Below are 24,910 nucleotides of genomic sequence, written 5' to 3' on the forward strand. Positions count from 1 at the left end.
TTTTGCAGTAGATCAGCTGCACTTCTCCTTCCCTTTGCACCTCTCTTAGCAGATAAAACTTTATCTTGAAGTGTTTTGTTTTGCCATGGAACACTGGATTACTAGCAATTGAAATTGCAGCTTGGTTATCCACAAATATTTGTGTGCTTTCTTGTTGTTCCATATGCAAATCTGTCATGAGTTTCCTGATCCAAAGGGCTTGATTCACAGCAGCAGTAGCAGCTACATATTCTGCTTCTGCTGTGGATTGAGCTATGACTTCCTGCTTCTTAGAACACCATGAAAAAATTCCAGAACCAAAGCTAAAACAGTAACCTGAGGTGCTTCTCATATCATCAACACATCCAGCCCAGTCACTATCAGAATAACCATGGAGATTGAAGTTTTTAACTTGACTGAACCTTATTCCAGAATCAATTGTGCCCTTAACATATCTAAGAATTCTTTTTGCTGCTTGAAAATGAATTTCACTAGCACAGTGCATGTACCTTGATAGCAAACTCACTGTGTGCATGATATCTGGCCTGGTTGCAGTTAAATACATTAGGCAGCCTATTAGGCTCCTGTACAGCCTTTCATCCACCTTTTCAGCTCCATCTTCTTTGCAAAACTTCTCCTTTTGATTCATTGGAGTTGCAGTTGGCTTGCACTCTTGCATGTTGAATTTCTTGAGGATTTCCTTTGCATATTTATGCTGGCATAGAAAAATTTCATTTTGCTTTTGATGTACCTGCATACCAAGGAAGAATGTCATCCTCCCAAGGTCTGTCATTTCAAAGACATCTTTCATTTCTTCTTTAAACTTGTCAATCAACTCCTTACTACTTCCTGTAACAAGTAGATCATCAACATACAGAGATACTACAAGTATTTCATCATCAGCCTTCTTGATATATAAAGTAGATTCACTCAGACTTTTTTCAAAGCCTAAGTTCACTAAGTGTGCATCAATTCTGCTATACCAGGACCTTGGTGCCTGTTTTAAACCATACAGGGCTTTTTTCAGTCGACATACCTTTTCCTCTTGTCCTTGAAAAGCAAACCCTTCAGGTTGCTCCACAAAAATTTCTTCCTCCAAGTATCCATTCAAAAAAGCTGACTTGACATCCATTTGGTGTATGACCCAGCCTTTTTGTGCAGCAAGAGCCAGCAACATCCTTATGGTATCCAACCTTGCAACTGGAGCAAAAGTTTCAGAAAAATCTACTCCAAACATCTGGGCATATCCCTTGACAACAAGTCTTGCCTTGTGCTTGTTTACAGAACCATCAGGATTGAGCTTGGTTCTGTAAACCCACTTGACTCCTATAGCTTTCTTGTGTTTAGGTCTGTCTACCAACTCCCATGTCTGGTTCTTTTCAATCATCTTTAGCTCCTCCTTCATTGCAGCTATCCACTTCTGATCAGTTGCAGCTTCTTCATACCCTGCAGGCTCCATTACCGCAACATTACACCTCTGATAAATGTCAGAGAGTGATTTGGTTCCTCTAACAGGTTCATCATCCACATCATCATTCTCCTCCTGAATCTCAAGTTTCTTGTCATTCTCCCAACTCCAGTTATCTAATTCAAAAAACTGAACATCCCTGCTGACAATTACTTTGTTGCTTTGTGGTAAGTAGATCCTATAGGCCTTTGAAATTGAGCTATAGCCTACAAAAATCCCAGATTCTGCTTTCTTGTCCAACTTGTCTCTCTTAACTTGAGGGATATAAGAGAAACATAGGCAACCAAATGTCTTCAAATTAAGCAACTTAGGTTTGTAGCCAGACCATGCTTCAAAAGGAGTCTTTTTCTGCAAAGCTTTTGTTGGCAATCTGTTTAGCAGAAAAACTGCTGTATTTACAGCCTCGGCCCAAAATTTCTTTGGCAGCCCTTTGTCATGAAGCAAGCACCTTGTCATCTCCATAATTGTCCGGTTTTTCCTCTCCACAACGCCATTCTGTTGAGGAGTGTAAGGTGCTGTCAACTGATGTTCGATGCCTGCATCTTCACAAAACTTGTTAAATTTTCCAGAGGTATATTCAGTTCCATTATCAGACCTGATCACCTGCATTTTGCATCCGCTTTGAGTTTCAACCCAAGCTTTAAACTTCCAGAAGATGTCAGCAACCTCAGATTTAAGCTTCATAAAATAAATCCAGCACATTCTTGAGTGATCATCAATGAAAGCAATATAATACTTACTGCCATTCAATGATGGTGTTTTCTTTGGTCCTCCCACATCTGTGTGTATTAATTGCAGCCGCTGTGTAGCCCTCCAGGCCTTGTTTTGTGGAAAAGGAAGCCTGGTTTGCTTCCCATATTGACAGGCAGCACATTTAGGAGGCTCCTCCTCTAATTCAGGCAAGCCTTTCACTAGATTGTTCTTCTTCATGAAAAGTAGAGCGGCATGATGGAAATGCCCCAATCTCTTGTGCCAAAGTACTGTATTGCTATCATCTTTATGTACAGCAGCCTGCTCCTCTTTCATCAAGTCCAATGCAAAGCTTTTGCCTTTCATTTGAACTTTGAACACCTCTATGCCTTTTGTATCTTTAATCACACAGTTTTTGTCTTCAAACAGCACCTTATAGCCTTTTTCCAACAACTGAGTAACACTCAAAAGATTTTGATTAATTTCAGGAACATATAAAACATCAGAAATTAATTTCAAACCTGTGCAGCCTTCAATAGCTACTGTTCCTTTGCCTTTTACTGCAATATGTGCTCCATTTCCAATTCTGACTTTTGAAATAGCGGTCTTGTCAAGCTCTCTGAAAAGCTCTCGATCATAAGTCATGTGGTTTGTACAACCACTATCTATAAGCCAGCTTTCTGTGGAGCTGTTGGTGGCAAAGCATGATACCACAAACAACTGCTCTTCTTGAGGTTGATCCTCTGCAGCCTTGGCTTCTCCTTGTTGCTGTTGAGTCTTGCATATTCTTTCCATGTGCCCTAACTGACCACATTTGTGACATCTTGCATCTGGCTTCCACCAACACTTATGCTGTGGATGATTTGTTTTTTTGCAGTAAGGGCAAGGTGGAAAGACTTGAGTGTTGCTGCTTTGGCTATGTTTGTTGTTGCTTGCATAACCTCCAGGCTGCTTGTTTTTGTTCTGCCTTTTTTTGTTTTTGCCACCATTATTGTTCTGTGATTTGGCTTGAAAAGCACCCTCCACAGATCCTTCTTGCCTCATAAGCCTCCTTTGTTCTTGTGCCTGCAGTGCATTCAACAATTCTGCCAAGGTAATGCTTGACATATCTTTTGAGTTTTCCAGAGATGAAATTGTAGCCTCAAACTTTTCAGGAATTGTGACTAGGATCTTTTGAACAATTCTAGAATCAGAAAAATCAGTACCAAGGAGTCTTACTTTGTTGACAATGCCATAAAGTTTTTCAGAATATTCCTTGATTGTTTCTGATTCTTTCATCTTTTGCATCTCAAATTCTCGAATCAAATTCAGCACTTGCATCCCTTTGATCCTTGCATTTCCTTCGTATTCTTGCTTCAAAAAATCCCAAATTTCCTTGGCTGTTTTTAGCGTCATTATTCTGGTAAAAATGTTGGATGAGACTGCTGCAAACAAGGTTGCTCTTGCTTTTGATTTTCTTTGCTTCCTCTCCTTCTGATTTTTGATTTGTGCAAGAGTTGGATTGTCTGGCAGAGGTGGAACTTCATATACTTGTTCAGCAGCTTCCCATAGATCATTAGCATCAAGATAGGCTTCCATTCTAACAGCCCACACCTGATAATTTGTTCCGTCAAACACTGGAGGTGCAATTGCAGTGAATGAATTTTCTGAATTCATTTGTGTTTGAATTCTCTCACAGGTCCCTCAAGATTACTGCTCTGATACCAATCTGTTGGTTTTATAGGAAATCAAAAAACTAAGGATAATGAAAGAAGCTAATTTTTGAGACTGCAGAATATTCAATTTTATTGAGCAACAAGCTGTTTATTTATACAGCATAATGAAAACTGAATTTGCAGAAAAATCTGCTACATGTTGATCATAACAGCTAAATGCCTAAAAATTAGTATGAGGAAATCTTCATAATCCTAAAGAATAGCAACAACTAAAACTGATTCAGTCAATCCTAAAGAATAGCAAATCAAACTGATTCAGCTTCATGAGTCATGCCAGTCAATATCTTTGATGTAACAACGTTGGTTCAAATACTTTATCTCATCAAATAATTTCTAGAGAGTGATGAAGAGATTTCTTGGTAACTTCCTTTCAGCTTCTATGTGAATAACGTGGTAACTTGCAGGAAAAGGGGCAAAAAAAAAAAAAAAAAAACCTTTATTTAACAAGCTTTTTTAGTTGAGCGCTGAACACGAAAGAGGGGTCTCTCGCCTCTCTACATTTGAGTTTCATGCGTGAAGTGATAGTGGAGAGGGAAAAGAATATTGAGGTAACGTTTGCTTCTCTCTATCAGCACCTCTTTCATTATCATTTAATATTACTTTTTTATTTTTTTATAGGAAAATCAATGTTCAATTGTTAGATTAGTATATGGGGAATTGAATTTCCACCATATCCTTGCAATTACTTAACTCTTGTCACCCATTCCATTCCTAAGAATGTAACCCAAAAACTTCCCTTAAAGAAAAATTTGGTGGCCAAAGACCTCCTTTTGTTATTTAGTTAGAACTGATGTAATTTGTTATGCATGGAAGTGTAATGCAATAATATGCACTTAAAGTCGATCCTGAGTTGAGACGATAAAAATGGTCACCTCGGATCTCTAAATTTTTTTAAGGGCTAAGATTAAGAATTGTACCGCATTAATTCAGATTCATGTCAAAATTATTCATAAAATATTTGATTTCAATCAATTGCATTTTCTTAATTTAAAAAAAAAAAATCATAGCATATTATTATACTTTTTAACTAGATTGACTCTAAAATAAGTAACAAAAAAAAAGGGACAAAATCTACTTTATCCCCCTATGATTTAAGCCATTTACATTTTATCCCCTATTATTTGGAAATAACCACTTACCCCTCGTGATTTTAGTTGTTTTATAATTTATTTCTCTGTCATTATTTATTTCATCTAAATTAACAAACTCTGTCATACACACAGGGAAGTATTTTAGAAGTTTAAATATTATGTAAAAAGATACATATGTCCAAAATTTCATTTTCTCCGCTATCATCTTCTTTCCTAAAATCTAACCTTAACTCTGAAAACCTTAACCCTAACCACCTTCTCCTACCTCCAGCCACCTCTGTACCACTACCCGTTGCCACCAGTCACCTCCCCTACAACTTCAATACACCAGACCACAGAAGAAGCAAACAATGAAGCTCTACCACCACTACCTCCTCTATCTTTCTCTTCACCGCCGTCGCCACTACTACCACCACCACCACCGCCGCCGCCGTTGCCACTTCGCCACCAAATGCAGCAGCAGAGTCGTCGTCAAAGCAAACAACGACCACTCCTTCGCCGTCGAAGTCGACTCCCCCAACCTCCAAACCAACACCAGATGCTACACTCTCTCCCAACCTCATCTACAAATTACCAAAAGCCTCTCCTCCTCCACCACCACCACCTCCAACCCCTTCTTTGAACTCTCCAACTACCTACAAACCCTAACCCTAACCCCTCCAAAGCCTCTGAAACCCTCAAATCCTTCAATTTCCCCACCCTCGCCCTCAATTTCTTCCAATTTTGCCCCTCATCTATCCCTCAAATTCCGCCACAACTCCTTCACCTACAATCACATCCCTCCTCGTCCTCTCAAAATCCTCTTCTCACGACCGATCCAAATTGCTATAGTATATATATATATATATTGTTTACTTGCTTCAGATATATATACATATATAAAATATTCTTATATTTATAATATATATTTTTTATTATATGATATTATACATTATATTTTTGTTTTAATGTAATATGAGATTAAATTAGAAATAGAGTTAAGAAATTAGAAAAATTATGTGATTAAATTAAATTAATTGTATAATAGAAGAGATAGAATGAGAAAATAGAAAGGAAAAGGAAAAAAAGTAGAAGGGTATTAAGGTCGTCTTACATTTTTCGTTAACAGTATTAGTGTTGTACTTTATTCCAGAACCATAAAGGTTAAGGGTGTGTTTGGTAACGTTTACGTTTTCAGTTTATATTTACAAAAATTTTATAAATTGATTTTTGTTTATTTTTTATTTATTTTTAGAAAAACATAAATTACAAACGCGTTTGGTAATTGACAAAATGTTTAAAAAAATTTAAAAATATAAAAAAGAGTGAGAAATGGCAGGTAGTGGGAAGTGGCGGCGGAAGACGATGGTGAAAGTGGTGACGGTGGGCAGCTGGTGGTGGTGGTGGTGGTGGTGGGTAGGTGGGTGGGTGGGTAGGTGACGGTGGCGGGTGGTAGCGAGTGGGTGGCGGTGGCGGCGACGGTGGTGGCAGCGGGTGGCGGGTGGTGGTGGCGGATGGTGGTGGTGGGTGGGTGGGTGGGTGACAGTGACGGGTGGTGGCAGGTGGGTGGCGGATGACGGGTGGTGGTGGGGTGGTGATAGTGGGTGGGTGGGTGAATGGGTGACGGTAGTGGGTGGTAGGTGGTAGCGAGTGGGTGGTGGTGGCGGGTGGTGGTGGCGGATGGTGGTGGTGGGTGGGTGGGTGGGTGGGTGATAGTGACGGGTGGTGGCAGGTGGGTGGCGGATGATGGGTGGTGGTGGGGTGGTGATAGTGGGTGGGTAAATGGGTGACGGTAGCGGGTGGTGGGTGGTAGCGAGTGGGTGGTGGTGGCGGGTGGTGGGTGGTGGTGGTGGTGGTAGGTGGGTAGCGGATGGCGGGTAGTGGTGGGTGGTGGTGGGGTGGTAGTGGTGGTGGTAGGTGGGTGGGTGGGTGACGGTGGCGGATGGTGGTAACGAGTGAGTGGTGGTGGCGGGTGGATAGTGGTGGTGGTAGTGGTGGGTGGTGGGTGGTGGGTGGTGGATGGTGGTTGCAGGTGGGTGGTGAGTGGTGGTGGCAAGTAAGTGGCAGGTGGTGGTGGCCGGCGGTGGATGGTAGTGGCGGGTGGCGGGTGGATGGTAAGTGGGTGGTGGGTGGTGGTGGGGGTAGTGGCGAGTGGGTGGTGGCTGGTGGCTGGTGGGTAGTGGTGGGGGGTTGGTGGTGGTAGCGGAAGATGGTGGTGGAAAATGGTGACGGGTGGTGGCTAATGTTGGGTGGTAAAAAAAAAAAAAACTCAAAACTCAAAACGGAAACACTTTTTTTGTGTTTTCATTTTTTGGCCAAATTTATAAACTGAGACCACTGATTTATAAATCAAAAATTTTACCAAACAAGTTTTTATTTGAGCTTTTAAAATTTTTGTAAATATAAACAAAAAATTGAAAACATAAATGTTACCAAACGGCACCTAAGTGACTGTTTCCAAATAATAGGAAGGTAAAGTGTAAATAACCAGAACCACACGGGGTAAAGTGGATTGCAAAAAAAATATGTATCTGAAATGAAAATAATTATTACACTAAGATTCATATTTTATCTACTTTTGTATTTAGTTAGATGGAGTTACATAAAAATTTAAAAACTATCATGGCACCTTTTAATAGAAATAAAATAAAAATGTATAAACTAATTATTTATATTATTGGATTCATGTCGAAAAATGATCAACATCAATTCACTAATTTCGTGTATGATTCGTGAGCTTAACTAATTTTATCACTTGTATGGGTAAATTACATCTCTTTTATGTTTGGTTATTTTCCCACTTTAACCCTTGAAGGGTTTTTTTTTTTTTTTTCTCTTCATGGTTCAATTTTTTCTGAATTTACTCCTAAAATTAATTTTTATTCAAAATTAGACAAAAAATGCCATGTTAACTATCACATAACTTAAAAAATATATTATTATATTAGAATTTGAGTTTGTGTCAGATGTGTAAGTTATATAGAATATTCCTATGCCAAGTAGTTGTCAACTTGTCATTTTATATCTAACTTTGGACGCAAGTTAGCTTTTGGTAAATTGGAAAATTTGAAAGATGAAGGGCTAAAGTGAGAAAAAATAAACTTGAAGGGTTAAAGTGAAAAAATAATTAACTATGTTAAATTCACAATCTAAGCTAAGAGGTTTTTAAAAATTATGAATGCTTAATTAGTTTGCATCTAAATTATGATTTGAATAATATTTAATTAATAATTTGTCTTGGTTGTTCAAATTTTATTTGATATTATAATTTGATATTTTATTCAATGTTAACAAGACAATATTTTTCCCCTATCTAAAACATGACCATAGTTTTATTTATTTTTAGTTATTGTAACGATTTATTCATGTCTTGATCTACGAAACTAAATTTAGTATATAATTATGGTGATCATATATGCAAGTAAAATTTGGGTGGATATTAAAAAATAAAAAAAAATCATAAATATTTATCATTTTGTCCAAACACTTTTTATTCTATTTATAATTATGTATAAAGGGTCAAATTTCAAGATTTCGCCTTGGGTCTTGAATAACTCAAGGTGGGCCTTATGTGCACTTTAAAAGTGTAAATCATAAGAAAAGTAATAAATATTTTGTTGTAAAAGTTATCAATGACGAAGTTAGGGTGTGCACCTTAACTCATTGCCCAATTTCAAGATTTCACCTTATGTCCTGAATAACTCAGAGCCGATGTTGTGTATTTTAAAAGTATACATCATAAGAAAAGTAATGATTTTGTTATGAAAATTATGAATATTTTGTTGTAAAAGTTATCTCATTTTGTTGTAAAAGTTATCAATGACGAAGTTAGGGTGTGCACCTTAACTCATTGCCCAATTTCAAGATTTCACCTTATGTCCTGAATAACTCAGAGCCGATGTTGTGTATTTTAAAAGTATACATCATAAGAAAAGTAATGATTTTGTTATGAAAATTATGAATATTTATAGTATGTTATGTCATTTTCTTATAAAAATTATGGATGACAAATTTAAGGTGTCCTCCTTAAAGTTACGAATAACAAAGTTATGCCACTTTGTAATAAAAGTTAATTTTTTTGTGGGCCTAGGCTTGTCTCCAATCCTAATCTGACTAAATTGTACTATTGGATCTTCATGGGCCCACCACGAAGCCCAAATCGACAATCTAAAATATTCAATGTGTAGAACTCGTCAAGTATTTCATCTCTCAAAAAATCATGTTGATCGAATATCCATAGCCACATGATCAATACACATTTCTATCAATGGTAAATATGGTTTTTTTTTTTAAAAAAAAAAAAATTGTTGATAGAAATGTGATCTGATCAAGTGGCTATCGATTTCTTATCAATGTGATTTTTTCCAGGGATGAAGTACTCAACGAGTGCTACACATTGAACGATTCAGATTATCGAAATGGACCCTAAATAGGCCGAAGTGAACGGTTTAGTTGGGCTGTCCAATTGGAGACAATCTAGTCCCTTCTTCTAAGCAAAAATTATAGCCTTCACATCAATGAGGAAATTAAATAATAATCCCGGAACACTACGTGACCATATTCCAAGCCAATTACTAATTACTTAGCCCCTATGTTGTTCTTCCATCCCCAACATAAATCATAGGTCTCTACCCCTCTCTACCAATCAAAACTTTTTAGAGCACCATGTGCCCATACTCCGAAAATATTGGATAATCACCCCCACATCAGTGACAAGTTTTGTTGTTATTATTATTTTTGCTACATGCAAGTTGAAGGTACTATGTATGAAATTAACAATTTTATTTTACTTTATTGTTTTTTATTAGTGTTGGGGTAAGAGAAAAAAAATGGAGAATATTCAGAGGAATCCATTGATGATGCATTTACTAACGAAACAGCGGAGTCATTGCATTACAATAGAAGAATTAGGTAGCGACAACGTATCATCAATTCAATCTACTAATGAAATAGAGGAATCCATTGATGATGATGCATCTATTGCTCTCAAGCAAAAGTGCTTGAAAGATTTTGATGGAAGCAGAATTCAAATCTCGGAATTAGGAGCTCTGTTTGCATATTTAGAGCCCCTCAAAGCTTCAGAAAAATCAGTTGCGAGGCTGCTATTGACCCAGAAATGGTGTCAATAGGCCCTTATCACCATGGCAAAAATTAGGTCCAAAGATTTGAAAGTTACAAAGGCCAGTATCTTGGTTCCCTACTTTCTCGAACAGAGGCAATGGGGGTCGATTTACGCCAGTTAATGAAGGCCATGAAAGGATTAGAGAGCGAGGCAAGAAGTTGTTACTCAGAGCCCATTCCAATGTCAAGCAACGATTTCATTATTATGATGATACCTGATGGTTGCTTTATTGTTGAGCTCTTACATCAAGTTTGCGAAAGTCAAGGTTCTAAAAATGTCAACATCCCAATCATCATGAAAGACCTCCTTAAGCTTGAAAACCAACTTCCTTTATTTGTTCTTCAGAAGCTATATGATTTCACCATTGGCAATGGTGACCAAGACCCCCATAGAGAATTTCTTTCAGATGAGAACCCCACCAATATTACTTTACCTGGTTTAAAATTCTTTCGTCCTGCCCTCCCAATGTCTCCTAGTTCACTTGAAAGTGAAAATTTTTTGAAACGCTATCATCTACTCGACTTGTTTCACGAAAGCTTCCAACCCTCAAGATATTTTGAACCAATGTTGGGATCTATATACTCTCCTTCCACATCACATGGATTACAAGAATATAGTAGCCCATTGTGTAATCGGTCAATGCCATGTGTGACACAACTCCGACTTACTGGGATCAAGTTCAGCCCAACCAAAAGCACTACTGATAGCTTCTTGGAGATAAATTTCGACCAAGGGGTGCTAGAAATCCAACCTATAACCATCAATGATTTCACCAGTACCGCCTTAATCAATTGTGCCGCCTTAGAACAATGCCTCCAACATACCCATACATGTTTTTCTGCATATTTTGCCTTCATGAGTTGTCTCATCAACTCAGCGAGAGACGTTACATTTCTTTGTGATGATGGAATTATCCCCGATTCCTCTTACAATGATCTACGCGTTGCTCATCTTTTCAAAAAATTGGGAGAAAATGTTGAGTTCAATATTAGAGATCTTTACCTCTCTAAGCAATTCAGATATGTGGAGGCCTACTATAGAAGCCACTGGGCATCTTTGAGGCATAAATATTTTAGCAATCCGTGGAGATCTATCTCAGTTGTCACAGCCTCTGTTCTACTGTTGCTGGCGGGGATACAAGCAATTATGAACATTTTGAGCTACAAGGTCCATCATAGTTAATGTTTCTGAACCATCAAACTCGGTTAAATTTAACTGTGTCAAAGATGAATGTTTACCTTAGCCAATTTCTTTTTATGCACAATGAGCTAGGCCATGCAATTTATGCATTTGCTTAGAAGAGAAAAGCTCCATGATGCTTTTCATTTATTTTTCTATGTAGTTTTGTGTTTGTTTTAACATATTGCAAGAAATAGTCACTTGCAAGCTGTCATGTATTCGGTCCTTTTTTTTTTATTTTTTTTATTAATTTTGTTATTTGTTCCAAAGTTTGCATGTAGTTACATCTTTGTAGCTTGTCGCAATGAGTATGGTACCTACACTGCAGGAAATTAAGCTGAGGTGCCAAAAACGCCACTAATTCTTTTTTTGACGCTTAACACCAAACGCCGAAAGCACGACTGTCGCTGTAGCTCAAAATTAAGCTGAGGTTCCAAAGTTTGCAGAAGTTTGCTGTACTTGTAATGGTGCTCACTGCTTATACATTAAAATTAATTCCATGACCTTGAGGTTAAATTCAAATTGGAAAGAGGAATTTTCAGTAACATAGATACATAATAAATGAAGTAGAAAAGTACAAATAAAACAAAGTAGATAATAGAGGAGAAACCACATTGTACTAACTTGATCCATAAAAAGCAACGAATGCCAGAACTGCAATTGTTCAAGCTCAATCCACTCAAGTAGATCTCTATAACCATAAAACAAGGATTACAAAGGATAGGACAAAAGATGAAACCTATTGATAACAACTTTTTGGAATATGGAAATAAAGACTAACCTAGTTTGCAAATTGTAGAGTTTTGAGTAAACTATCACAGTAATAAATCTGACTTTCCTATGTCTATAATAACTTTTGAAAAGTTTGCAAGTATGATTGTGGCACCCAACTTACGAAACGCTGCCAACAATAATAAATGTAACTTTTTGCATGACCTGTCAGAGTAGATAATAATAAATGTAACTTGATTATAATTTTTTTTTTATTTTATTGAAAATGTAAAACTGTTTCATATTTCAATCCAATTCACATACTTCCTAAAAAGATTTAATAATCATATAAAGACCATCTAATTATTGTCAAATCCCATATTGTTGTATCTGTTTTAAGGAATTGCACACATTACAAATAATTGCATCATTGAAACAATAAAAAGTACAGTACATAACAAAAACAAAAATATTGTTCTTGATTCCTCCTGCTGCTTATATTCTGTTCATGTAAATTGTATTTTGCAGATCAGTTCTTACTTTGTAGATAAACTTCTGAGGATTATTCGTGATACCATTCTTCATATGAAGGGACTTACTAACCAACATGATGAGAATCCACTAGTTAATAATACCAATATGGAAGATCCTGCACTAGAGTTCATTAAGCATGTCTGTGCTGTTCTGGCTCTTGACCAAAATGTTCAGCATGATATTCTGGTAAGCCATGTTTCAAATATTTTGACATCAATGTATTGATAAAGTTATGTAGAGAAGGGTGGTTTTAGAACATGGAAAGAGTTTGTCAATATATTGAGGTTCTTTTAATTCTATGGTCAATGTGTGATAGAGAAGGGTGGTTTTTTGTTTGTTGCTTTGTCTTCTTGTTTCTGATCAAAATGCTATGAGAAATAGTTCATTTGACTGAGAAGTACCAAGTGCTAAATGACTTGTTGTTAGTGGGATTGAGTTAGGTTATGGCTCAATGGTCTATTACTGATATTGTTGGTAAAATAAATGCAGAGAAATGAATAAAAAAATTTATAGAAGAAATGAAATCCACATAATTCAAGCAAAATAAAAAAAAAATCGTAATTCTAACTAGTCTAAAATCGCATCCACGAAACAATACTTGTTACAAAATCCGCATAATTGAAGCAAAATAACAGAGCAGCAACCGAAAAAAAAAAAACATAAACCCTAAGACAAACAAAACTCAACGCAGATTCAAGACTTAGATCCGAAAAAAATTCAGATCGAATCAAAAGTCATATAACAAGAGATAATCAATGAATTACGACAAGTGTAGTTGAAATTCATATAATGTATACAAAATGAAAAATACAGGGATTCAATCATTTGGGCATAAAACAGTGCAGCAACCAAAAAAAGGACTGAAAGCACAATCCAAATTTGATATGGAGCCAATAGTTTTTTTCTCAAAGAATCTCATATCAACAAGGGAGATTAGCTTGACTAACTCACGAGGAATAGTGTCGATTATATTATCAAGAAAAAGAGAGAGAGAGAGAGAGACTGAGTGAGTGAGTAAATGAGAGATTAGGGCTATTATTTCCCTTAGTAATTCACCAGCCCGTTTTCTATAAGAGAGAGTGTGTGCTTAGACATTTAAAGGCATTTTTAAACGCTTGTATTATCAAAACAACGCCGTTTTAATTTTTGAAAAAAGCAATGCTTAAAAAACGCCATTAGATATTATAAAAAGTGGCATTTAAAAAAAAAAAGCCTTTAAATAAACGTTGTCAAAACCCACATTTCCTGTAATGCTACTTTCTTGCTCATTTTGCTACTCAGCCAAGGATTATGACAGTTAGTGAAGTTTTTTTATTTTTTATTTTTTTCAAAAAAGAATGGATAGCACCCCCAAGGCATGTTGAAACCTATTTGAGCTATGGTTATGCATCTATAGTTTTATGTTGTCGAGTTTAGATGTATCTTCCATTTATATGTATTTAAGAAAATATCATTCCCCTTCTCCCTCAAACTATCACTAAAAAATCAATTCACCCATTTTCTTTTAATAATATCAATTTTATATCTAAACTATTTGATTTTGCATCAATTTTACCTCCACCATCAATCGCTGTCTATAATCAAACAGAAGTTACTGATATGGTACCCAAACTTCATTTGAAATTCTATTTTACCTTCCAAACTATCCCCAAAATATCAATTAGACCCCTGAATAAAATGAAGTTTGGGGGTCTAATTGATATTTTAGAGATAGTTTAGGAAGTAAAATGAAATTTCAAACTAATTTTACTGTCACATTTGCAACTTTGGTAGAAGACACAAGGGAGTTTTGAAAGAATCCAATGTTACGAGTGCCAAGAATGCCCAAGCTGGAAAAAAAAGAAATTTCTTCAGTAACTTAGTATGATGAGACAGATTCTAACAATGATAATGTTGACAATGAGTCCTGTAGTGAATAAGAGAATGGTAACTATGTGGCTTTTATGGCAGTGTCTATAGTCGAGGGACAAGTCAATTATGCATATGGTCACAATGTTTCTAGCTCTCCCTTCTTTGATGGAAGTGAATACTTGTACTAGAGAGCTCGCATAAGAGTGCATTTGATGATGCTTAATATTAATTTTTAGATTATAGTAAGGGAAAGATTCGAGTTTCCCTATGAACTAGACTTCAAAGCAAATCTGAAGAACTTGAAGGCGCAAGAGCAATGAAGTGAACTTGAGTTAAAGCACATGGAGTACAACTCAAGAGCCTTACATGAAATATGACATACTATCTTGGAAAGTGAAAAGAGTCACATTTTACATTGTGAGACGGTCAAAGAAGCATGGGATGTGCTGAAATCTATTCATGAGGAATGTGCAATCTATGAATGAATCTCAAGGCACCTCCATTACTCATGTAGCGAGTGTTAATTCTTCCGATGGCAATTCATCCATTGACAAGAGTGAAATGAAAGCTCCTCATCTCATTCTACATATGGTAGAATAGGGTCATTTAGTGAAGAGGAAGAAATAGATGGTGAAACTCTTCATCAACCCTATGAGAAATTGTATAACAAGAGTTGTACCTTGACAAAAATAAACATAAAGTTGTCAACGAAACTCAATGTGAGTAGAAAAGAGAAAAAGAAACTAGAGCAAGAGCTCTTTGAAGCTCAAGTTGAAGTAAGTGTTCTCACAAATGAAATAGGAACTTTGATTGAAGCTCTCCACATGCAAAAATGAGAGAAATCATTTACTTCCTATAAATGATGAGCTAAAAAAAATGGAATGGTATTCTTAAAAGTGGAAATGGAGACTTGTGTAAAGTCCAAAAATGAGCTTGAAGCATAGATCACTTTGTTAGAGTTGGAACTCAAGAGTGCCAATGCTAAATTGAAATTTTGGAACATGGATTCAAAGAATTTGGATGTTGCTCTTAGTGCTCAACAAATGGGGTTTGACAAAGGAAAATTCAGCTTCAACAGAAGTCTCAACTCAAAATCCAAAACATACCTCTAGGGATGAAAACACACAAGGAGTGAAATCTTTTTACTCCCTTTGTCTTATAAAATAGTTGTCAAGAGTAGTTTTGTTCCGATTTGTCATCATTATGGGGTTAAGGGTCACACTAGACCTCATTGCTTTGAGTTGTATGAAACCAACCATGAAGCAAGATTGGCCTTGACTAGACTTTGGAATAGGAGTCTTGAAACCATGTCAAGGCGGGTCCCATTGAAGGAAAAAGGAATCACAAAACCAAGATAAAACCCATGAACCTCAATTTGCATAACACTATCAAAACAAAAATGGTTTGGGTAAGGAAAATTGATTTGGGTTGACTTGTTGATTGATTACCGTTTCCTTTTATTTGTTGTTGTCTATGTTTTATTTCTTATTTTGTGTGTGTTTGTGCTTAATTGCTTTTTCTTATTTTGATATGCCTATCAAAAAACCAAAAAGATTTTCAAAGTATGGTTTTACGAGTTTGAAATTTTTGAGAAATCTTTGATGCATATTAGAATTGAGTGAAATATCCATTTCTTGAAAATGAGTGTGTGATATCGTGGATTTTGCCCATTACTAAATGTGTGGGCATTGATTAGCATGTCTTATTCTATATACTTTCTTGGACTAGCAAATACCAGACTCCTCAAAATAAGTGATCAAAGTTTCCTATGGACCTCTCTTGAATTTATCTTGTATGAAACGTTTGGGCTTGACTTATGTAGTTTTGCACTATCATTGTTTCCCTTTTCCTATTTGTTTTACATGGCTTATGAAAAAGGCTACCTTAGAGTTAGCCACCAGTTCTCATTTCATTTCATTCTTCACCAGGTTCGGCTTCCATGCTCTTGAGTGTAAAAGCCACCGACGATAGCGCAAGAAAAGAAATTCAAAGAACGTCCATTTTTTAGAGGGAGTACTCGCCATTTCATTAACAAACATCACTTGATCTCTAGTGGTTTGACTTCGCCAGTGAAATGCAGATTATTTGTAGAAGATCATTAGGATTTGACTCTAGTGTTTGTGAAACTCCAAGACACATAAACACACACTTCCTTCATGAGATGAATATTATTCATATGTTGCATCACATTCATCCATGGGAAATTTTGTTGAGATTATGCACATTATGTTTTCAAGTAATTGTGTTTTTTGGATGTTCTTGTGTATATTGAAGTACTAATTTGGCATTCCTTGCTTGCTCCACTATATTGCTTTTGTCAATATTTTTCTTTAAAAATCTTTTGTTTTCTAGAGAAAGTTATTGTTTATGATATGAGGAATTTTCTTGGATTACTTGTTGAGGGAGAATTTGTTGAATGCAAGCATGCTAGGTGTTGAAGGGGAGTTTGATGCGAGTTGTTATACTTGTTGCATTATTGCATTGTTGCATTGTTGAGAGGGAGTTTGGTTTGGTTGTTTGTCTGTGTTTATTTACGTTGTTTGTTAAAGCTACTTTCTGGCCTATTTGTGATTGGCATGGTTTATCTTTGTCAATTCATGACAAAAAGGGTAAGAGTAGACTTGAGTAGTTAGTTGTGTGGGTCTGTCTTATTTCGCCATGTGCGTCACTATCATATATTCTTGTGGTACTAACATTCATTTTGCAGATTGTGAGTTTGAGGGGTGCATTTTTCTTAGTGTAATGGATTAGGGTGATTAGGAATTTATTGTTTAGATACGTTTTCTTACGAAATTTGCAAATGAGGAGATTGTTAGACTTTTTTGTAGTTAGCTATCTCGTTGGACAAAACTACATTCAATTGTAAGTGCATTTGGTCTTTTGTTTTTGTAAGAATGAGAGTGTTTTTGTCACGACTCAAACCCGTCCCTAAAAGTTCGGTCCATGACCTACCAATAATCCCGTGATTACTTACAGACTTAGACAAATGACAAAGAAATTTTATCATAATGGGGCCTGAGCGAAAGCAAATAGAATGACCAAACGAAATGTCCATTGAGCAGTTCTTAAATGCCAGGATCTTAGAACACCAAACCATAGATGCAAAATTCATATACACAGTTCATAGTTTATATACAGGCATACCAGTTCAAGTTATGTAGGTATATACAAAGAGTTGATAATCCAAAAGTTATACATATTAACCGAATGTCAAAGTAGAGTCACCAAAGACTTAACAAAATGTGACATCAAAGGAACCCCATAGCAAGGCAAAAGGCTCCAATTCGAAGGCTTGACAAAACTGGTCCAACAAAAAGCTCCTAGAGCTGACGTAGGGCTGGTCCTCGGGCTGATTACCTACATAAATATACATAAATACAGAGTGAGCAAGGCTCAGTGAATAATAATAATGTAAGGAGGTTCATGTGAATCGGCATAAGTCTTGGAGAATAATTATCTAACACATACATGTTTTATCCATAGTCATATTCCAAAACGGCCTCAAGCCCACATAAGATAGAACGGCCTTAGACCCAACATAACACGAAACGGCCTTAGGTCTAGCATAAAACCGAATGGCCTTAGGCCCATTATGATATACAATGGCCTCAGGCCCAACAGAATAACACAACGGCCTCAGGCCCAACAGAATAATATAACGGCCTCAGGCCCAACATAATAACGCAACGGCCTCAGGCTCAACATAATAACAAAACGGCCTTAGGCCCAACAGAATAACACAACAGCCTTAGGCCCAACATAATAACAAAACGGCCTTAGGCCCACATATCAACATCCGTTCAAAACATTATAGGGTAGATGGAACATCAGCATGTCTCCATCCCCCTCGGCCTTAGGCCATGAGTCATAAAAAATCCACATCATTATAGGGTAGATGAAACATCGGCATGTTTCTATCTCCCTTGGCCTTGGAGCCATGAGTCATAAGTAGTCCATATCATTACGGCCTCGGGCCCATCATTCATAGCATTTTGAAGGGAGTAAATATACACATTAACAGATTCAGAGGGTCAAAAAGGGTAAAAGAAATGGACACAATTTTTCCCCAATTCTCGCACATACGGTCACGTGCGAAAGTCCCTCACTGCATGTGTGGAGAGGTGTGCCCCACTTGCGGCCACGTGCGTGCTTTTATTTCAGATTGCTTGACCTACTTCCCCTGTTTTCTACACATGCGGTTGTGAGCCCCACACGTACGGTCCAAGGCTCTGTTTAAGCAGTCCAAAAATTCATCAAAATCAAACTTTCCAAATGCATTTCTAAGTTCGATTCAAGCAATTTCACTTCAACAACATGGCATATGATCATAATAAACATGAAATCCAAACCCAAGTAGATCATAACTTATGTTAATTGAACATATACAACTCAAATTGCCATGTTTCTTTCATTTCTTCATCTTTTCATGATATATATACATATATATATATATATAAACATAGATACATAGGCATGCAAAGGTGTAAAGACTAAGATAAACAAAAGGCAATTGCTCATAATCTAAGTCAAAACAAGTCAAAACACAAGAATCAACCCTTTAATTAACTAAATCCGAAGATCACATGCTCAATTTCATGAAATATATTCAGTCAAGACCATAACTCATAAACCCTAACTTCAATGAGTGTAAAGCTTCATCTTATGGCTTGATTCTAACCAATTGAAGAAAGATTAGGAGGAGTCCAGTGGATTTACACTTACTTTGAGCTATATTCTTGATTTCCCCTTCTAATTTCTCAAATCTTCTAGCTTTAAGTTGAGCTCTCTTCTTCTTCTCTCTCTTTTTCCAGGAGATATTTTTGGTGTTTTTTGTTGAGTCTAAGCATCATAAGGCTTATTTATATACATTATAACCAACAAAGCTTAGCTCTTTAAGTCTAAATTTAAACTTAACTAAGGGTTGAGCCCAAATAAATCAATTTAAATCGTTACGAATCAAATTTTTACAAAACTTCATATTAGGTTCTAAAAATCATGCTAAGCATAACTGTAAAGTCAATTTTGGTTTGTCGCGCCTATAAGGCTTTCAATTTGCAGTCCAAAGGTCGCAATTTCAATAGATTTTCTTATAACCGATATATACAAGTTGATAAACATGTAATGTATACATTAAAACATGGAATTTCACATCAGGCACATAATCACACATAGAATCACACATATATTGATGGAATTAAAGCATATGGAGCATATGAGAGAGTCGGGTTATTACAGTTTTAGATTTGAATCTAACTTATTTTGTGTCGGAGTAAAGCAGTTTGTGCTCAAGTAGAGATATGTGTGCTTGGGTGGAGAAATGTGCCCTCAAGCATAAAAAGTTGTGCTTGAGCAGTCAAGACATGCTTGTAGCTTCTCAACACTTCAAAGTCAAATTTTGCAAACTCACAAAGTGCACTCGAGTGGTCTAAGTCGGTTATAGTTGCTTAAAAGTGCATTTTTGGATCAGATTGAGGTAAGATGATCAAATATTCATTCTTGAAATGTGAAATACATATTGAGATGAGATTATTAGATATTTATTCTTGAAGTGCGAAATATATATATATATATAGAGAGAGAGAGAGAGAGATTTAGTAAGATCTGTATATGTACCTTGATGAATTGAGAGTGATTTATGGATCAACATTCTTACATTGAAAATCAACAAGGGGCTTGTATTTCAATTACACTTTCTTAGAGAGATTTCATTAGTGAATTTTGGAGAACTTGAGCTTGGAAGCTTCAATGGATTTAGGAGTGGCTCTTCATTGTGGATTCTTTATTGGCATTATGGATTCAACATTTGGAGAAGTAATTTTGAGGTGAAGATGGCGTTGGAAGAGGTATGAGGAATTTAAGGCAATTGAGCGTGGATTCTCTAGGTGATTGTATGCATTCCTTGTGTAATTTTTATTCTTCTTAGTGGATTAGTTCTGTGGCTGTTGGACCGCTACTTTTTTTTTTTTTTATCATAATTAGAGGAACCCAATTATGATTTTTTCTGCGTAAAATCATTTTTGTCGATTATTGTTACTTGATAGTAGATTTAGTACAATTATCTTATAATTGGATTAGATCTATGATTGTTTGATTGAGAATTATTATTCATTGTTGATATTGAATCCTAATTACAAACCATAATCTTAGGGGTTTAGATTTTTTATATTGAACCCTATTTTGTGTAAAAGGGGAAACCTGTGGATATAACTATTTGTTAAATATGACTTTGATAATGATTTGACAAATGATAATCTAGACAACTGTTTTTGTAAGTACTACCATTGAAGTACGGAGGTCTTGTGCCTTTGGGAAATTTTAATATCCATTGGAAGTCACTCTGGTAGCCCTCCGTTTATTACTTTGGTAACTCTCTATTTGTTATGGATCCAATAACCTTTTGTTCTGATTGTTACTTTGGTGCCCTCTATTCCGTTATATTCTGTTCTGAATCGTGGTTGTGGTTATATGTTCCGTATATCCTATGTATCTGATTGATTTCTATTATGATAAATGAACATCAATAACTATTTGTTTTGACTAATGCTTATCATCTCATCAATCTTGACCTAAATGCTTATCTATGATAATTTTATGACCCTTATGCTCTCGATATAATAATCCTCATTCTGCAATATGTTTATAAGTTGTTTACCAATTTTCAGGAGATAACGATCAGAGATGGAGGTGTACAATTCGTTTTAGGAATAGGGTTATGGAAAAGAAGTACAGTGCACTTTTATAATATTTACAAATTCTTTTGTACAACTTGAATTCTTTATTTTTGACATGAATAAATAGAACCTTCGATATATATTTTGGTACCCTTATTTAAATAATTACTTCCGCTTGTGTTTGTTAATTTGATTAGTCCTGTAATCAAGTTTAGGTAACAATAGTTAGTGGCCGCCTGAGATGCCTAACCCTTGGGTTTTGGAAGTGGGTTGTGACAAAAATAGTAGAAAGTGAGGAAATTTTTTTTTTATTTTTATTATTATTATTATAAAAAAAATGAGTTTGTTTAGCATGTAGTAAAAGTAACACAAAATTAATTTTATTATACAAATCATAATAGCATGGTAACTAAATTTCTAGTTTCTTATAAAAACACACAAAAAAATACAAGAAAATTTAAATTTGTTATTAAAATAGTTACTTATAATTAGAATTCCTATTTTCTTGCAAAATTTCCATCCTAATCAAAATTTTCTCTTCATTTTCTATCATTTTTATTATTTATTTCCTAATAATAAAACGGAAGTCTTAAGTTCTGTTTGTGTGTAGTTTCAGTATTTTAAATATTAGATTTTACAAATAATTATCAAATACATAAAGAATTTTTAGTAAAAATATATAACCTTTTATATTCTTTGATTCAAAATTCGGTACTCTTTATTATTATTTGGACTTCTTGGTGTCTAGTTGTTAATCGAGATTAGTTAATTGGAGTGGTTGGTTGTGTTTTGAACAAGTTGAGAGTTAGTTTTCAATAGATTTTCTATCTATTTCTCTTCAGGTTCGCTCGAGCAGTATTTCCGTCGCTCGAACGATATTCAGTTCCTTTCAGTATCTGTGTTTGCAGTCTAAACTTCTGGGAGTGAGGTGTTTTGTAACAACCTTGACCTGTGATTAGCCCATAATCCATGATTAAATATGCCTAATAAGTAATTAAGATGAAATTTTGAAGTTATTTGTGTTTATATATGTTTGTTGTAGAAATATATGTTTATATTTCTGTTTGGTTCAGTGAATTGAAGGCCTTATCGGCATATGATCACGAAAGTGACTCGGTTTGTGTTATTTGGAATTTTTAAAAATTTATGGTATGTTTAGTTGAAATTTGATTCGGAGCCAAATAATTAGAATAAAATAATCCTAACTAACTACCCTTAAATTATTAAGGCAACCTAATTAAGTCTATATAAGGCACAAGTGAGCTCTTGATTACATTTTACACTCTCATTTCTTTGTCTTGGAGGCAACAAAACGTGAAAAGAGAGGGAGAGGAAGAGACTGAAGCTTAAGAAAGAAGAAAAAAAGAGAGGGATTGCTAGTCAATTGAAAGAATTGGAAGAGTTATGCAAGAAATTCATAGAATTCAAAGAATTGAGAACTATAGGTAAGAATTATATTCCTCAAGGTTGTATTCAAGACATTAGAGTAAGAATTCTAGAGATTAAAGTGTTTAAACATGATGATTGAGCTAGAAATGAAGGAATTTAAGTTATACCATGTATGCATGCATATTTTCTTACATTTTGGGCTTGATTTTCAAAAATTCTCACATGCATGTAGCAATTGTACCTTAGTTTTGGGAATTCATCATGTTTTCCATCATTTTACCTTATTTGATCATGATTTGGAGGCCTTGAATTTAATTCATTACATGCATGTTTTCCTTACAAAGTTTCAAGTTGAATTTTGGACAATTGATTTACTTTTGGGCCTTGATTTTGTGTAATGATCTTTAATTCTTCATGTTTTACAAGTTTACAAGTGTTTCCTCAAGTTTTTGGCCCAAAAGGATGTATTTTGAAGGTTTAAAGTTGAGTTTTGAAGCTTGAAGAGCAATATGGAAATTTCAAAATTCTATAACTTTGCGCGAACGACTGAACCGGCGCTCGAGCGACCACACTTACATTTGTACCTCTGCTCGAGCGAAAAAGTCTAAGCTCGAGCGTAAAATTTATGCTCCCAGAAGTTTTACAAAATTTTGCAGACCACTCGAGCGATAAAGGTTACGCTCGAACGAGGACCCTGTTTACTCAGCCTTGCGCTCAAGCGACCGTCTAGCGGAAAAATCATGCAACCAGTACTTTTGTTGAGTTTGCAGACCGCTCGAGTAACCAAAGTTGCTCTCGAGCAATCACCCTTATTTTTGAACCTCTGCTTGAGCCAAGGAAGTTGCACTCAAGCGAAGACCCTGTTTTTAGCAAATTTGACCAAGTGTTTTAAATTACATTTTGGCATCCTCATTGCATCCTTGGCATTCTTAAACCCTAATTAAGACATAATAATGAGGATAAGACTTAAAAACGCACTAAGAATGAAACGAAATAAGCCAAATACTATCTGAGTGTGTGTTTCAATATGTGTATCTGTTATGTTCATGTAGGTTACGCGCCGTGAGCTGTTGATCCATTATTGCTATCAAAGCTATCTGTGAGTAATAAATCTGTAAAGTTATGTTTGAATTTAATTATTTTCTAATGATATGAAGTGATCAGTTTTCTGAAATGCTATGTTTTGTATGAATGAATGATTGTCCAATTTACGAAATGTATTTGTGGAATCCTTAACAAAGGCCCTTGCCTAGGGGAAATAATACTATGGCTTACGGTCATGAGGCCGTCGCCCGGAGGAAACAATACAATGGCATAGGCCTTCACCCGAGGAAAACAATACCGTGGTATGAGGCCCTCGCCCGGGGGAAATAATACCATGGCCTACGTATGCTATTTGATACCCAGTACCAGAGGTTCCATTATGGAACTTGTTATGAAAGACCAATGCGATTTGCTAACGCTAATGGATGAGTCACACATGATTGGAATATGTATGAGACTGTGACTCTGTTTCTGATATGAATACGATCATGATTATGTTTCTGATATGATAAGAGATTTGAAATCAATTCTGGACATCATTCATAAAATCTTTACTCTGTTATTATTCGCTGGGCTCCAGCTCACTGTGTTATTTATGTATGTAGGTGACCAGGCACGTGACCAGGCTCAAAGTTGATGGCTTGGAGTTTTGTTTGTCTGCCAGCCACTGTGTCTCCCGAGGAGGATCCCTTTTGAGATTTGATCAAGTTTTTGAGACCATTGTATTTTCTTATGTTTGTCCGAACAAGTTTGTAAGTTCTATATATGTGGGTTTTGGTGACGTACAACAATTGTAAATATGGTGTCACTTTTATGTATATAAGTTTTAAATTCCTGTCCCATGTATGTCTACATAGTTCAATGGACTATGTAAGTTTATATATGTGCTTCCGCAACCCCTAATTATATGTTAATCTATTCAGAGGCCTTCGATAATCCAAGGATTACTGGCCGGTTACGACACTAAACCTATAGGAGCGGGTTTGGGTCGTGTCATGTTCTTTGCTCGAGCCATGGGTTGGTCGCTCGTGCAGTATTTTGTGTCTGATACTTGAGCGGTCTTTCTTTCGCTCGAGTGACATCTTTGCAAGTTTGAACTACTAGGAGAGGGTCATTGTGCGCTCGAACCATGATTTGTTTTCTCAAGCGATTCTTTGTGTCTGACGCTCTAGCAGTGTTTTGGTTGCTTGAGCGGTCTGTGTCTATCAGTACAAGAAAAAGATATTTTCTTTCACTTTTCGATCTCTCTCTCTCTCTAAAAAGTAACTTTACCAAATTTCTTCACTGTCTCTCTAGTTCTTCTCTAAACCCCCCCTATACACTCAAATCCGTTGGTCTCGGCACTGTAGTGCTTTGGAGAAAAGTATACAGCTCATAGAGGTGAACATTAATCGAAAAAGTTTTCATTTTCAGCTCCGTCAAACTTTCGATCTTTTTCTTCTCTCCTTCTAATCTTGAGGTATGGATTTCTTTAACCTTTTTGTATG

The 24,910-nt window shown here is 36.0% G+C and overlaps 1 protein-coding gene across 1 annotated transcript; it reads left to right on the forward strand.

Moving 5' to 3' along the window:
* Positions 1 to 4,279: 4,279 nt before the first annotated feature.
* LOC114286592 (UPF0481 protein At3g47200-like) lies at positions 4,280 to 11,602 on the forward strand. The gene is made up of 2 exons (XM_082893411.1): positions 4,280 to 4,400; positions 9,731 to 11,602. The coding sequence occupies exon 2, from the start codon at positions 10,141 to 10,143 to the stop codon at positions 11,224 to 11,226; it is 1,086 nt and encodes a 361-aa protein (XP_082749537.1). The 5' UTR covers positions 4,280 to 4,400; positions 9,731 to 10,140; the 3' UTR covers positions 11,227 to 11,602.
* Positions 11,603 to 24,910: the final 13,308 nt, after the last annotated feature.

This window comes from Camellia sinensis, chromosome 10 (assembly GCF_055761805.1).
Source record: "Camellia sinensis isolate YWXY chromosome 10, ASM5576180v1, whole genome shotgun sequence".
Classification (NCBI taxonomy): domain Eukaryota; kingdom Viridiplantae; phylum Streptophyta; class Magnoliopsida; order Ericales; family Theaceae; genus Camellia; species Camellia sinensis.

What these genes read in the sequence shown, in the direction of transcription:
- LOC114286592 (XM_082893411.1), top strand. Translation starts at nt 10,141, where the DNA reads ATGGGGGTCGATTTACGCCAGTTAATGAAGGCCATGAAAGGATTAGAG.